This window comes from Poecilia mexicana, unplaced genomic scaffold (assembly GCF_051168715.1).
Source record: "Poecilia mexicana isolate PSO_F unplaced genomic scaffold, ASM5116871v1 scaffold_12, whole genome shotgun sequence".
Classification (NCBI taxonomy): Eukaryota; Metazoa; Chordata; class Actinopteri; order Cyprinodontiformes; family Poeciliidae; genus Poecilia; species Poecilia mexicana.
The window spans coordinates 243,498-259,933 of NW_028263381.1; the positions used below are offsets into that span (position 1 = coordinate 243,498).

Sequence of the window (16,436 nt, forward strand, 5' to 3'; positions counted from 1 at the left end):
TTTGTGTTACACCCAGTGCCAGAATTTACCCATAGTTGTCTTTTGGAGGGGTTGTAAAATTGTGTTGAAGAAGTGGTATTCATTATGTTCCTCTGCATATCCTTCAGCACTTTTTGATAGCCTAAATCTTAACTTTATTGGTAATGGTGAAACATGTTACATCTACCACTGCTACATTAACATTAACAGGGATGGTGATTTTCAAATGATGATGATAAGAAGTTTAATGATATGAAACAATGGTACAGAATTCTCATGTTTTTGTTAATCTTATTTTTATATGTTTTATTAACACTTTTTGTACTATTATGTAAACATCTGATAATCTATTCTATCAGATGTGGTATTAATTTTATGCCAGATGTAATGGGACACACAGGTGTGTCCCATTACATCTTAGAAGGTTCTAAGAGTTCTGCTTTCATCCCAACAGTCCACAGAATGTTGTCCCAAAAGTCTTGGGGATCATCAAGATCTGTCTGAAAAAATGAGAGGACCTTTATTAATGGGGTCTTTTTGTTTTACGTTTTTTGCTAGTTTTCATTTTACCTCTGTCCCATGGAAGCTATTTTTGTCCAGTCTCTTATGATGGAGGCATTATCTCTGAACTTAATTGAGGCAAGTGAGGCATGCAGTTCTTTATTGTGGTCATTGGTTTCCTTAAGACTTCTTGAGTGAGTCACTGCTGTACTCTTGGGGTAATTTTGGTTTACTAGTCACTCCTGGGAAGCTTCACCACAGTTTCTTGGTTGAGCAATCACTTTTTCACATTGTTCACTTTGTCACATAGATTTAAAAAATGTTCTGCTTTAATAATAAAAACCTTCATTTAAAATCAGCTTTTTGTGTTTACTTGTGTTGTCTTTGACTAATATTTCAATTGGTTTGATGTTCTGAAATACGTAACCAACATAATAACCAACATGCAAAAATAGGAAATCAGGAAGGGGCAAACACTTTTTTACATCACTGTAGATTTTTTGTTTTACCACTTAGTTTGCTGAAGGGAAGTAATGAACATTTGATGTAAGTTAGACTTTAGTTCTTAAACTTTAGATGAGTTAAGTTGAGTTTAATACAAGTAATTTTACTTAATACTTTGGATTTTATATGTGAGTAATGATGCACTGCCCCTGCATGGCTAGTAAATCACTTTTGGTGAGCTAAAAAAAGTGATTTGACTTGATATGTAATTATTCTCACTGTTTTTCATAAGTGTAACTTTAAAATGTCCTGCTAGACAACGCCTTGTAAATGTCTTTTCATGTAACGTAAACAGAAAGAAAAATGATTGTCTGTTTGTTTGCCTCCTTAGGTTACCACAATATTGAGGCAACTTCATGGAGAAAACTAAAGGAATCCCTTTAAGATGACACGCACAGACCCACCTGATATACTGGTATCAACTGTGCATCAAGACATAAAAGTGATTCCTATATCGACCCACTACAAATCTTTGCAACCCTCCAAACAATGTGATTTTATAAATTGCATTACACTGGAGGACAGTCAGAGCAAAGTTAATAAGAGGCACTGTCGAACCTTTGACTATAAGTCATTGGAGTACCCAAAATCACACAAGTCCTCAATGGAGTCCCCATACAGAAAAGCTGATAGACATGCAGCCAACCCAGATGTTGCTTGGAATGCCCTGGGTCGCCACCAGAGATACCGTTTTTCTGCTCCAGACATTTTCAGTCACAGATTAACTCCTCAATCAGTGATTGCAGAAAGGGCAAGTGAGGTAGTTGTCCATGAAAATAAAAGAAGGACCAGGTCAAAAAGTGCCTCTCGTGTTCAGACTGGCCTCACTCCTGTGACTTTTGAAGGTTACTCATCATCAGGAAGGAAAGGAAGAGAGTCCCAAAGGGTTCCAAGAGATTCTCGCTGGAGAGCTGAAGCATCCCCACTTAGAGAGTCATCTCATGCAGCAACAAGGACTCATATGCATGAAGTACATCCCATTAAGCTGCAGCCTCAAATTGGTGACAGCAGTAGATATTCACCACACTATGCTTCTGATAAATTTGAGGATGGAAGTCTAGATAAATCAGCAAGTAGCCCCCATGTTAGGTGTCGAGTGGACATCAAGCCGGATGATGCGGCATTACATCATTCAGGTCAAAAACAGACAACATCTGCAATGGATATACCCTGGCAAAGGCATCACAGTACTGGGAGAAGTCTGACTGTGCCACGTCATTTCTCCTACTCCAGAACTCCAACTCCCACTGACTCAATGGGTGCGGAAAGTAGGCAAGCTTATCAATATTCCCGAAGTATGCCGAATACTTACCTACATCACATGGAGCTTCCATTACAAAGAATGCCTTCTGCTGGTGATTATTATGGTAGAGGACATAGAGCTCATTCCAGTCCTAATGTGCCAACTAATTTCTTTTATGCAGATGATGTAGCCAGATATGTGACTGCTCCTGCTCCAAAACCAGGATCTTTTTTTCATGATGAGCATTACACACCAGGTAAAACATACAGTCCCAAAGTACAGTACGTGCAAGATCCAAGGACTCGAATAGTGCATGCTGTAGCTACTAGACCATATTATTCCGAAATGGAGACCCACCCTTACTCTGTGCAGTCAGGATATCCCAAACCATATGCTGAAAATGAACCAGGGCCATACATCATAAGCACACCCCCCACAAGTATATTGTATGGTGATGATCCAAGAACTTATCAAATTCAGACAGCACCACCACGATTTTATTATTCCAGTGATATGTTTGCAGTGCCCCCAGAGCACCATGTTCCAGCAAGGGCATATTATACTGAAGGTCGAAGACACGCTAGAGTCACTCAACCACAAACTGATGACTGGTATGGCTCTGATGCATCTGGTTATTCTACCAATCCAGCCTCCTATGTGTCGCAGATCACTCCAACCAGAGTCCGCCAAGAGCCTGTACTAACTCCATGGTATACCAATCCATGTGTAGAACCTCAAAAAATAGGTACAGATTCCAAATCTTATTCCAGGTCTTGGGACAATATTCTCAACTCACGTGTAGAAAGAGAACAACCTCTTCCTGTACAGAGAGGTCAGAGCTATGATGATCTTCTGGACTCCAGGAAGCCGCCTATGGCCACAGGTGACAAACCAAAACCAGTGGTAGTCAATCTTTCCAGTTCACCAAGACGCTATGCAGCCTTATCAGTGTCTGATAACTCACTTATTGACAAAAGTCCAACAGAGATGTCAAAAAGTCCCACAAGCAAACTTTGGTTTGTTACTCCTGAAATAACAATTACTGATAATGACATTAGGCCAGGAAATCTTAACAAGGCTGAAGGACGGTCTGCAAGTTGGGATATTCTTGACTCTAGAAATGCTGAGGGTCTAGAATTACATGACTTTGATAGCTCAACCAAAGAAAAGACACATGATAATGCCTCACTTCAGCAAAGCCTTGAGCAGCTTGATGAACTCCTAGCAGATCTTGTGACTGACTACAAGCCACCGAGTAGACGAACAAGTGAGGAGATTTTGGACCAATTAAAGAAGTTAATTGATGAGGAAGAAGCGGTATCTCTGTCCAGAAAATGCTCAAAGCCAGATACAGACGAACCACTGCCTCTGGACAAGCAGCCAACTTCAATCAAAATTAATCCAGATGTTTTTCGTGACATGGATGGGCCAAGTGATGCAATGAAGACCGCAGAGGAATGCTCTCCAGATCAAAGTCCAGATGAGGACGATACAATGATGTGCTCCAACAATAAGTGCCGGAGAACAGAGACATTATTCAATGCTTGTCTTTATTTTAAATCCTGCCACAGCTGTTACACCTACTACTGCTCTCGGAACTGTCGTAGAGAGGATTGGGACATACATAAAGAAAGCTGCTTATATGGAAGAATTGGAAGCACATGCCGGCATATTATAAAACACTGCCGGGAAACTGTTGAAGTCCATAAAGCGTTCTCCCGTATTGCCAAAGTTGGCTACCTTTCTCGAGGTAGGGGTGTTCTCTTCCTTGGCTTTCCAAATCCTTCTTCATCTTGTAGCTTCCTGCAGTATGGCCTGAATAGTTTACCAATGTCTCCTACATACCTGTCTCTTCGGGAGCTTGAAAGCTTCAAGGACAACCTGGGGGAATACTGTAATGAGCTGCAAGAAGCTGGTAAAGAATATGACCCAAACGAATGTTTCATCTTGAATGTATCCATTGCTGTGGGTGACCAGCTGCCCGATGGGCCATCGCCAAGGAATCAAGCTCCTACAGTTAGAAAATATGCAAAAATTGCATTGGCTTCCTTTAGTCCTGAGAGAAAGGTTCACAAGAAAGAGAGTGAAATGGAAACACTGATCCTTACACCACCTCCAGGAACGGCTGATATTGACATGGAAGGAGAGGAAGGTCGGAAGGCACGAGAAATCTGTTTTATCAATATACAACGGGAACTGAGAATGAGAGGAGTTTTTCTACGCCACGAATACCCAAATGTGTATCAACAGCTTTGTGAATTTGTGGAAAGCAACAGAAGGTTCACACCCACAACTATTTATCCAATTGATAAGAGGACTGGTAAACAGTTTATGTGCATGATCATGGCTGCCTCTGAGCCCAGAACACTGGACTGGGTTGGCGCACCTCATCTGCTTGATGACATCATATAAGGGCACCTTTTGTTGAAAATAGTGTACAGAAATACATACAAATTCTTGCACATATTTCTGTTGGTCTAGCTCAGTGGTTCTTAACCTGGCTTCGATCGAACCCCAGGGGTTCGATGAGTCGGTCTCAGGGGTTCGGCGGAGCCTCTGCCGCGGAGGTAAAGACACACTCGTGTAAAGTTGTGTTGACGCGCCCCGCTTTGCCATCACTTGCTGCAGAGGATCACGTCACATTGCTTAGCTAATCAGTGCTGCGGAGGAGCACTGATTGAAGGAGTTCCACTTGAGAGTGAAACTTGTGTCTTTAATTACTTAAGCAAAGCTCACCGTTTTTACCACAGACATAATATAAGAATAGATGCCTCATGGACCGCTCTCGCCTATTGTCGCTGACGAGATTTAGGGCGGCCATCTTGGAGCGGTCCACCACTCCACTCAGCGTTATGTGTTTAGCAGCACAATGACGTATCAGCGCATTTAATCGATCATAACACGCTTGTTACTGGAAACCTTATTCAAACATCTATCAAAGCTACATTTATAAACAATTGTATTTTTTAAGTATGTTTTTAATACATAGTTCAGCATATTTAAATATGCTTAGTGGCTATAACAATAGAATAGGAATGGAATATTCTGATATTGATGTATGATGAGAATATTACAAAGCACAAGATTCATGATTTATTTAATAAATTATTTATTAATATCAATACATATTTATATAACTATACAAACACAAATAAATAATGATAATGACACAAATAAATAATGATTAATACGGAATAATATATATTGGATACATGTTTATATGTATGTATATACATACAGATATATATATATATATATATATATATATATATATATATATATATATATATATATATATATACAGTGATTCTTGAGAATAGGGACAAAATGGGTTTTAATTTTCCCATATTTTTTTTTTATTATTTCTCAACCTTATGTATGCAAATATGACAAATAATGTTTAGAAAATATGAAGATGCCAAGGTACAGGCTCCCAGTTGCGAATTTTTTTTTAAAAATTACATTTTTAATCGACCTGACCCAGAACTTTGTCATCACCATCTGACAAAAATAAATCTAAAATGATTTTTAAAATACCCCATTAGTGATATTTTTACTCAATTTACAGACAAATGCTTCTCAAGAAATAAAATAAATATTATTTAAAACAAAAAACAAGAAAAAGTCCATCTGATGGAGTTGACAGTGCATGACGGAGTTGACACAGAACTGAAGGTGGTGACAAACTAGTGAGTAAAATTAAAAACTTGGTACATGTGAAGTAATGCAATTCATGTAAAATACATTAAAATGAATTAGTTGCACAATTAAGTGAGATTTGACAACAATTTCACTGAAAGAGTCAGAAAAACTCTGACGGAGTTGACATCTGACGGAGTTGACGAAATGCCAAACTACCTCAATTTATATGATGTTATTCTGAAGGAGGCCATATTGTAGCTCGTCAGGTCCATGAAATCTTTACAGTTTACCAAAATTAAGCTTTTATTTCGCAAAATTTCATCAAAGTTTTGTAAATTGTCAGTTATGGAGTTGACACATCATGGTTGTGACAAACAACTTAGGAATAAAACAGAAGAAAAAACTAAAGAATAACATAAGCTAACCGGAGCTAACTAGCCCTCCTAACAAAGGAAGAGAAAAGACAACGTCATGGGGTCCTCAGAAGTTCTGGTGCCCCCCAATAATGCCTGATTTTTTTACATTCTTTTCATTTCTGACGGTGTTGACAAAAACTAAGGACAAATTTCAACGGAGTTGGAAAATATCTAAAAATTATTTTTAATTCAATTTATCGATACTTTTATAATTATTTATATGACTACTTATATTTAATTGTCATAATATATAATTTTAGTATTTCTTTAATTGTTTTAAACTATAAGAATGTATTGAGTTCTGCTCCTGGACAAGGGCTTTTACAGGCACCATCCACCGACTACAATGTTTAAAATAAAAAAAATATTCAGCAAAAAAAAGAAAAATATACATTGTTGTGCTCACATGACCCAGGTTAGTTTAGTTAGATATTTGAAAAAATATATATTTTGTGTATATTTTATTCAAATTTCATGCTTTATCCATAGGACCTGTTTTGTCCCTATTCTCAAGAATCACTATATATATGTTTTTCAGCCGACGAGTTCTAGCTTCAGAGATTCAGCAGCTGAGATTGAGTCCAAAATCCGATGCGAGATTCATCCGTGCTGCAGTGAATCCGTCTCTTTTTAATGATATTTCCCTCTTCTTCCTCACATCGTATCTTTAGGAAACCTTCAAAACAAAAACGGAAGATTTGGGATGTATCTTACTTTGACAGAGTGAAAGAATTACATATAAATAATAGTCTTTACCACCTGTGTAAACTTTGCTGGTGAATGTTATAACACATAATATAAGTTTTATAATATATGTTACTTTGTTTCATTTCTAATGTTGGCTCTTGTGTCAGATAATCTAAGTCAATGTTAGAGAATAATTAATTTTTTTTAGATTTACGGAATCTCATAGCGGGGCTGAACCTGTATTACACCAAGCACTATAGCTAATATTAGCTGGTACCTCGCCGGTGGACATAAATACAGTAAAGTAATATTCTAATCATAAAATATACACAATAATATGTCCATCTTACTTGTGAAATGTTGTTTGTGGAGCCTTCTCATCGATCCAAACAACAATATCCCTCAGAGCTGAGGTATCTATCTTCTGCTGTTTTGGTTTAGCAAAGTAGGAGGGACGGGCTTGCTACTGCCTCTAGTTGCGTGGGGGTGGTAACACAACTAATATTTAATACATTACTAAATCAGAATACCGCAAAGTCTTATTATTCATTTTTCATTCTCTTAAGAATGTAGAGCTTAATTAAATGATCTAAACAAGACCTTAAAGTGGTTCCAGTTTCTCTCGATGGCCAACCTGTTGAAACTGTGGCAAATTTTAAATACCTTGGGTCGTTCCTGGACAGTCAGCTCATCTTTGCTGAAAACACTGACTATATTTTGAAGAACTGTTCTCAGAGACTCTACCTTTTAAGAGACTTAGTCATTTTCTTAAAGTGACCCAACTAGTCTCTAGTTGGGTCACTAGAGACCCAACTAGTCTCTAGTTGGGTCACCCATGTCAAGAATTTTGAAAAAAAAAAAAGAAGATAATTTTATTTATCACAAAAGAAGGTTTCAGTGAATGCGCATATGAATCTGATAGGTTTGGTACCTCAAAAAAGGTTAAGAACCACTGGTCTAGCTGTATACAGTTGTGTGTAGTGCAACTACAGAAATTACATACATTCATGCCTGCTTGGTCAGTATTATTTATTATTAAAATATTTCTTATCAGGTGTAGAAGTACAACATATCAGTTATTTATTTTTAACACTATAAAATGCTTTAAATCATCCACAAGTCATTTCCTGGTTTTCTACTGTTACAAGACATTCCCTTTGGTTGGGACTACTAAACTCACATATTGTTTTTTTAATATCTCAGATAAGTAAATAGTGGTTATTATTTTGTCCTGAACCTTTTTACATGACTGTCTACATCTGTGAGTACAACATAAATATTTTCATATCTAACTTTAATGGTACGACATGCTGGAAATAAGAAACATTATTTTCTTAGCAACGCAAACACTTTCTATGCAAGGTTATTTCATCAATCAAGTACCACATTCCTGCAGATATAGCATCTGCTATATTATGTATGATTCATACATATTATTATATAAATATATAAAGAGATTTTAGAGACTCGTGTGCAAAGTAAAGATTTTGATGGAAGTATAAATTGTTATTAGACATAAAGGATGCCTGAGAAAGAAACATCTTGGGCTGCTTCAGATATCTAGTAGAAAAGGCACAAAATTTTATATTGATTTGAAAAGGTATTCTATTGAAAACATGGACTCTTCTGTCTAAAGGAATACTTAGAGACATTCATATCAGCATAACATTTCTTTATTCTGCTCTGCAGAATTAGCAGAGCAATCCTGGACTTGAAAACTTTCAGAATGGATGTTAAAATGGTGCCAGTTACAAGCCCCACTAGAGGTGTTGGCCTGTACTCTTCAGTTTAAACACTGTGAGTAGTGGAAGTTATCTAAAACAAAAACTCAACTTGGTCAAATACCAACATATAATGCAACTTCTTTGAAATACAATTTTATGAGTTGTCTTTTTAGATATTTTCACAAATGAATCTATAGGAGTTATCCTTTGAACAAAGTGAGCCAGATTTTGGCACGGTAACTGTAAGGTAGACTTCTGAAATAGGGACAGAAGAAGTTAGCTGTGAATTTGTGGTGATTTAGGTTTATTACATGTATGATGTCCTTATTAGTTTCAGCGAATCAGAGTCTTTAATTTGTTTATTAGGTACAAAAATGTAGAAAGTTTAATATCACTTAGCCATATTGCCTCATTCTTTCTGTTGATTGTGTATTTGTAGATTCCTAAATCTTACTTTTATCCTAGAGGTGAATGGAAAGAAGGATGTGGCTTGAATTTATTGTATGTTTGAGTGCTAAAATTCTATCTAAATATGACTTACCTGACACCACAAAAACATATAATCACAAATGAAGGTGGATCAATTTGTTGTCCTTTAGCAACATACCGTTCTCAGTCCTCAGAATCTGTACAACAAAGTACAATGAAACTTGAGGCTTATATATATATATATATATATATATATAAATATATATATATATATTTTTTTTTTTTATTTTTTTTTTTAAAGTTACTTTTAAGACAAAGTACTGTAAAAAAAATCTTGAAAAGTTGACTGGCTGCATGTTATTTTTCTTCTCCAATCTCATTTTAACATGTTAGGAACTGCAACATGAATGAGCCAGTGAAAGTGATACGATGCTGTGCAAGATTTGTTTTCTTCATTACCATGTTAAACAATAAGAGACCTCACTAAAATGTTTAGAAGATCCTGTAATCTTGTATTTTTTATACTTTCAACATGTGTGTGTGTGTGTGTGTGTCTATTTATAAACCATGTCCAATAAATGGAACAGGAACTGCTTTCTTTCTTTTCTCAAGGGGATATTTATTCAAGTTAAGGTTTTTAATCAGAGTATTTAAAAGACAGGGATATTACGAATGAGCCATTTTCATTTGTTGACCAGTTGAGGTCCTCTGATTTAAACAGTATTTATAACAGCTGTTATGAGTGTTATGTCTGTACCAGGTAACCCAACTAGTCTAGTTTGATATTATCTACTCAAGTACTTAGGTACTTTTCTGTGGAGGATATCTTGGTAAATGTTTCTCCAAAGATCTGCATGTTTTTGGAGGAACAAAGATATGCAGATCTTTGTTCCTCCAAAGGGTAGGAAAAGAAAGGGAGAAAGGAAGAGAAAGGGTTTAAAGGGAAAAAAGGACACGAGTAAGGGAGAGAAAGAAGCACAGAGAAAAGAAAAGTCAACGCCTTTGAAGTCTGCCTCTAGATCTGCAGAAATAAACAAGTCATTACACAATGTATTTAGTGACTAGACTTTTATATATATCAATCTGACTGGATATCACCAAGTGAGAAATAAAGTTCACATCCATGAATCTTTCATGTCATTTTTACTACCAGACCTTTACTATTGAAACATGTTAAGAGATGCTGTCTTTGAGAGGCCTCAGATTCTTGAGTTTTTGTACATTCAAATATACTTTAACTTCAGTTTGTTAAACTCTTTAATGGGTAAGTTCCATTTCATTTCAACACTGTGTTGTTCAAGCTTTATATGGGCCAGACCATTAGAAGGATATACAGCAGAAGGAGTTCTGGAACTCATAAAAGACAGCAGAGGCTCTAGTGTAATATAATGTTAATATACTGCTAGCCTGTTCCAGTCAATGTTAATGCTTATTGTAAACTTGAAAATTTGTTTGTGACTTTAGTCCAACAGAAAAACATTAAGATGTCCATAATAACTTTCTGGATCGTTACTATCAGTCTCAGTATGTATTAAATGAACAGATCAAATGATATCAGGTAAGAAGTGCAAACTAGCAAAAGGAGGAGATCTAAAATAAAATAAAATAAATCATTTTTATGACAGTCCCATTTTACAGCTAACGAATAAATGCCCAACAACCGGAAACCTGAGCAAAAATAGTAAGAATTATTTTTGCCTGTGCTTGTAACCAAAGAACGGTTACAAGCACAGGCAAATTAGAAAAGTTGTATGTGGAAGGAAATTCAAGGTAAAACATTTCCAAATAAAATTAACAGATAAAGAAAAATAAATAGTTTTAGCAAGAGAGCAGGTAAAAGATTTGTTGCATTTTGATGGATTTGATTTTAGTGAGATTCAACTATAAATGTTCATAGCCTGGGATCAGTGAAATCAGCTCTTCAAATCTTTAGCTCTTTAAAAAGTCAATCCATCCATCCATCCATGTTCTGTACACCCTTGTCTCTAGTGGGGTTGGGAGGGTTGCTAGTGCCTATCTCCAGCGAACAGGTCGCCAGTCTGCAACACAGAGACAGACAGGACAAACAACCACACACACACACACACACACACACACACACACACACACACCTAGGGAGAATTTAGAGAGACCATTTTACCTTACAGTCATGTTTTTGGATTGTGGGAGGAAGCCGGAGTACCCAGTGAGATCCCACGCGTGCACAGAACATGCAAACTCCATGCAGGTCGGGAATTGAACCCAGGACCTTCTTGCTTCCAACTGGGCCACTGTGCAGCCCTCTTTAAAAAGTGAATTTGGATAATCCTCCAACTGTGCCCTTTATTCTTATGACCCACAAATGGAAGTAGAAATATTAAACAGTCTGGTCAATAAGCAGTTTAAGTAAGACAGCATGTATACTGATGATGAAGTATGCAGTACATCAAGCTTGAAATCTAAAGTGTCTCATATTCAGCAAGTCTAAATGTTGAGGTCATAAAGGAAGAGGCCAGCAGAGGGCAGTGTACCTGTTTTTAAACATCACTACAACTAGAAACATGCATGTTCATAGTTACTAGAAGTTACTCCTGTGACCAACTCACTGGTTACATCAATACAATGTAATCACACATTGAAAATAATTCCCTGATGTTTTTGCCCTTCAAAAAATTCAGTCAAGATTTTTCATAATTAGACTTAATCTTGATAAGCTACTGTATGCACTTTTTACTGTATTATAGAAAAATAAACCCACAAGGTCAAATTTAGCTATGTGTGAACAACCCATAATAATCTGAACTCAAACAGAACTAAAAAAAGATTTGCAAGTTTGTTTCCCCTGTTCCCCCTTGGCCTTTCTAACACCTGGATACGTTTATTTGTGAACCATTCCATCGTAGATTTTGCTTTATGTTTGAGATCATTGTCTTGTTGGAAGATAAATCTCCGTCCCAGTCTCAGGTCTTTTGCAGACTCCAACAGGTTTTCTTCTAGAATGGTCCTGTATTTGGCTCCATCCATCTTTCCTGTCCCTGCTGAAGAAAAGCAGGCCCAAACCATGATGCTGCCACCACGTTTGACAGTGGGATGGTGTGTTCAGGGTGATGAGCTGTGTTGCTTTTACGCCAAACATATCGTTTTGCATTGTGGCCAAAAAGTTCGATTTTGGCTTCATCTGATCAGGGCACCTTCTTCCACATGTTGGTGTTTAAGAAGGCCCTCTAAACTTTCTTGGTAGATTTGCAGTGGTCTGATACTCCTTCCATTTCAATATGATCGCTTGCTCAGTGCTCCTTGAGATGTTTAAAGTTTGGAAAATCTTTTTGTATCCAAATTCAGCTTTAGACTTCTCCACAACAGTGTCTCGGACCTGCCTGGTGTGTTCCTTGGTCTTCATGATGTTCTCTGCATTTTAAAAACAACCCTGAGACTATCACAGAGCAAGTGCATTTACATGGGCACTTGAATATACACAGGTGGATTCTATTCATCATCATCAGGACAACATTGGATCATTCAGAGATCCTCACTGAACTTCTGGAGTGAGTTTGCTGCACTGAAAGTAAAGGGGCCGAATAATATTGCACGCAAGACTTTGCAGTTTTTTATTTGTTAAAGATATTTAAAATATCCAATAAATTTCGTTCCACCTCATGATTGTGTCCCATTTGTTGTTGATTCTTCACAAAATAATAAAATTTTTAGACACACGCACGCACGCACGCACGCACGCACGCACGCACGCACACACACACACACACACACATCTTGGAAGCAAATCTTGGGGTGTTGATGGAAATTTTGATGGAAAACTGAGAAGATTCATCACAATTAAGAAGAACAGAATTTTACAACAGTACAGTGGAAAGATCTAACAGGCAAAGTTATTCTAGAGACCAACAGGAGTAAAATGACTGCAAAATGGGGATGACTCAAGGCAGAAGTGGAAGAAAAAGCCAAACTGGGCTAATATAATTTTAAGTCATTTCATTTTCTGATTATAAAATTTGTATATACAATACATAAAATGGTGAGGATTCAAATCTGTTAACAAAAGAGAAGTGAAACTAATGTTCAAGATTTAACTTTAACAACTTGCTTGAGCAGTACTCGCATACAGAGGCAACACGTGAAAAATCTGAGCACAGCAGCTAATCTGTCCAAAAGTCAACATGCAAGTTCCCTCTAGTTATGAAATCTGCTCCTTCATTGGGTTACAGAGGCTTTCAATTTGCACCAGCTGAAGCACAACTTTTGTTTTCTGCCATTTCTTTAGTCTCTAACTTGACTTTCTATCAGATTCTGATAGAAAGTCAGAATCTGACTTTCTATCAGAAAGTTGAAGTGAAAGGTGTCTGGCAGATGGACCCGTGTAGCCTCAGCAGAGTGGTTTCAGCAATGTGCATCTACTGCCCAGTTTTCTTCTCCTTCTGGAAACTAAAGCTTGTCCTGCGGCTAAGTTTGCGTTGCTTTTGGGCAAAGTAATCTGCCCGGGAGGTGCTGGCCCGAGACTCTAGGATGTAGTTTACCTAGCAAAAGGGAAAAAAAATTATTTAGTATTTCAACTTTTTAGTCATAAAGTTGACCTTAGACTTTGCAATTGAGGTGATTAACGGGTTAGGCATTAGCCAAAGAAATACTGTTAGAAAACCTTTGTTCCTCACTAAAAGAGTAGGAGTAATTTACACACAACTTTCTCTACAGAGCAGATAATCACAAAACAATGCAAGGACTCTGGAACAATTTCAGTGATGAGGATGAGGGGAAAGAACTGGATAACTGAGCTGGATAACTTTGAACTGGTTATGTGGTTCTATAGAATGTTGATTATTGTTGAAAGGATTAATTTAAGACACTTTTTTCAGGCACTACAGTATGGAGCTATGAGTCAGGACAAAATTTCAACCTTCTGACCAAAAGGTTAGAAGGCTGGGAATTTGGGTGGGTGCAAGTCAGAATACGGTCATGTCTGAATAAATCATGCAAATAATTGGATGTGTCTTTTATCAAGAGTAATATAAAAGACACAACCAAAGATGTAGTAGATCAGAGTGTATATATAGGCACATCACACAGGTTACAGTACTAGTACTGTAACCTGTGTGATGTGCAGGGTCGCATCATTCATGTTGAACTCACCTTGAGCACAATTTCATTGACAGTAGCAGCATCAGACTCAAAGTACAGAGCCTTGTAGTCATGGTTGCTGTGATAAGTGATCTTAAAAATGGCATGACCTGTAGAACAACAGAAAACATGTTCAACAGGTCAACAAAGCACACAAATCAACCAGTCTCTCCTTGTCATACATCATCTGTCATGCCTTTTTATAATTCCAGGAAAAAAATAAAAATCAAGAATGGAAAATTAAAGAAAAAAAAATCTCTATGATTGAGTGGTTTCATTTGTAAGATTAACACACCCTAGATGAGAGAAAGTGGCATATCTAATAAAACTTTATCTGGAAAAAACCATATAAAAGCTAAGCTACTGTAAATAGGCAGTATTTGTGCCAGATGCCAGAGAAAATGTAAGCCGGAAAACAAAGCAGGCCATTGCTTCTTATTGTTCTTGTGTACAGACTGAAAAGTCACTGCCTCAGTCTGAAAATGATGTCACACTCCTGTGTTGACTCCGTTCATGTTGAAAGTTAGAAAATCTATGAGACTTTAGTTGGTGTGGAGCTACCATTAGCTGAAGAACATAAGACTGTTCTCTAGTCTGAGTGTTAATGAAAGCTATTACCATAAACATCTTGTACTATGGACGCTTGTTCTAGTCAGGCATAAATATTGTTATATTAGTTGACTGACTGGAGTTTGCAGCTCCAACACATCTAATTATGCAACATCATTCTAATCGGGCCTCTATTCCTCTCAAAGGCAGCTTTGAGAGAGAGGAATGACAGAAAGTCATCTTCTGACATACAGAAAATGTAACTTAGACTAAATTGATTGACTAAAGTTTGATTATAACAGTGAAATTTTTTAGTCGAGGTATTTTAAAGCTGCAGTAAGTAACTTTTATAAAATATATTATTTTACATATATGTCATCATATCATGACAGTATGGTATGAGACAGATAATCTGTGAAAAAAACTGAGTTCACCTGCCTTCTCCCAGTGCTAACTGAAAACAACCAATCAGAGCCCAGAGGATGTCAATCACAATCTCATGTGCCTCTGCTCTTCCCTACACCCTTCCACCCCCTTTCTCTCTGCTACTGCTACAGCTTTTTCCCATTCAGCAGATCCTATTGTGAAATCTCAGTCCAGTTAGCATAGCCACTGATGATGGCAGATAAATGGTTTTCCTGTAATGCTAAAATATTTCCCTGCCATTCGCACCTCATGAAGAGAGTACATGAGAGAGTTTAACAGCGTTAAGACCCTCCTCCCGGATCTGATTGGTTGGTTCTAACCGAAAGCGGTGCATTTCTTCAGATGGCAATAAAAGCTCAAGGAGGAGGAATAAAGTCAATTTTTTCACAGATTATTAGACTTGCAACGTAATGTCATGACTGGGGGTTGCACAACTTCATATTTTTTAAGTCAGACTCAACATGGTAAAAGTTCAGTTGACATCGACTTGTCAGTGATGTCACAGAAACGTAATCAAAAAGCATCTGACATTTTTAATGTATTTATTTTTTTCAAACACCACTGTTACATGAGGCCTGGAGCAGAATTTGATTTAGGGGTCTCTCTTGTTCCTAAGAACATCAGCACCACTAACAGCATGTCACCATGGATTTTGTGAAATATGGGACAGGGGGCCTAGTTTAACTGCAGAGTACTCAATTACAATTGTAGTTTACTTAGATGCATTTGTGAACAAACAGCTAAAACTCAAAGATTAAACTGAGAGTATCAGATTGTAATTGTGGTAACAAAACAATCTAATTATGAAGATTGTTCTTTGAACTTTTACAAAGTAAACTTTCCAACTCCTTAATATTAAATCAAATTTGATAATCTCTTAGTTCACTTTTGCCCTGATGACGTAATTTGGATTTATCAGAAGTGCAAATAATTTATATTTATTTGAAATGTATTTTTTTTATTTGTTGTTTTTAAGATTCGATAGTTGAGGGTTTAAGTATTGTCGGCAATGTATTCCAGTAACATATAACTACCCAGTAATATTTTACATTTAATAAAATTTAATAAATTCATAGAGGTTTCATACTGCAGCTTTAAGAGCTTTGAATTAGCCAAAAAATTGGGAGTGACATCAGTGTTCCACTACACAGAAATACAGTTGTGGCCTTTTAGAATCATTAGGACCCAATCATTCTACTTTGTCCTTTCCATGCCTAAAGGATGCTT

General features: G+C 36.9%; 2 protein-coding genes and 1 long non-coding RNA gene across 5 annotated transcripts in view; 1 reads left to right on the top strand and 2 right to left on the bottom strand.

The window, feature by feature from the left end:
- The first annotated feature begins 1,369 nt into the window (after positions 1 to 1,369).
- ajm1 (apical junction component 1 homolog) lies at positions 1,370 to 4,639 on the top strand. The gene has a single exon (XM_014969714.2). The coding sequence runs from the start codon at positions 1,370 to 1,372 to the stop codon at positions 4,637 to 4,639; it is 3,270 nt and encodes a 1,089-aa protein (XP_014825200.2).
- A 920-nt stretch (positions 4,640 to 5,559) lies between these two features.
- LOC148155922 (uncharacterized) lies at positions 5,560 to 7,405 on the bottom strand. The gene is made up of 2 exons (XR_015764769.1): positions 7,323 to 7,405; positions 5,560 to 6,961 (listed from the first exon to the last, which is right to left on the bottom strand). It is a non-coding gene; the product is annotated as an uncharacterized LOC148155922 (long non-coding RNA).
- Positions 7,406 to 12,698: 5,293 nt separating this feature from the next.
- Positions 12,699 to 16,436, bottom strand: part of mapkap1 (MAPK associated protein 1) — a 50,356-nt gene continuing 46,618 nt past the window's right edge. For all 3 annotated transcript variants that reach the window (XM_088010690.1, XM_088010689.1, XM_014969715.2), the window contains 2 exons: positions 14,247 to 14,344; positions 12,699 to 13,636 (listed from right to left, as the gene is read on the bottom strand). In XM_088010690.1, the coding sequence (XP_087866816.1) occupies positions 13,514 to 13,636; positions 14,247 to 14,344 (221 nt within the window). In that variant the 3' untranslated portion in view covers positions 12,699 to 13,513. The remainder of the gene's footprint in view (positions 13,637 to 14,246; positions 14,345 to 16,436) is intronic.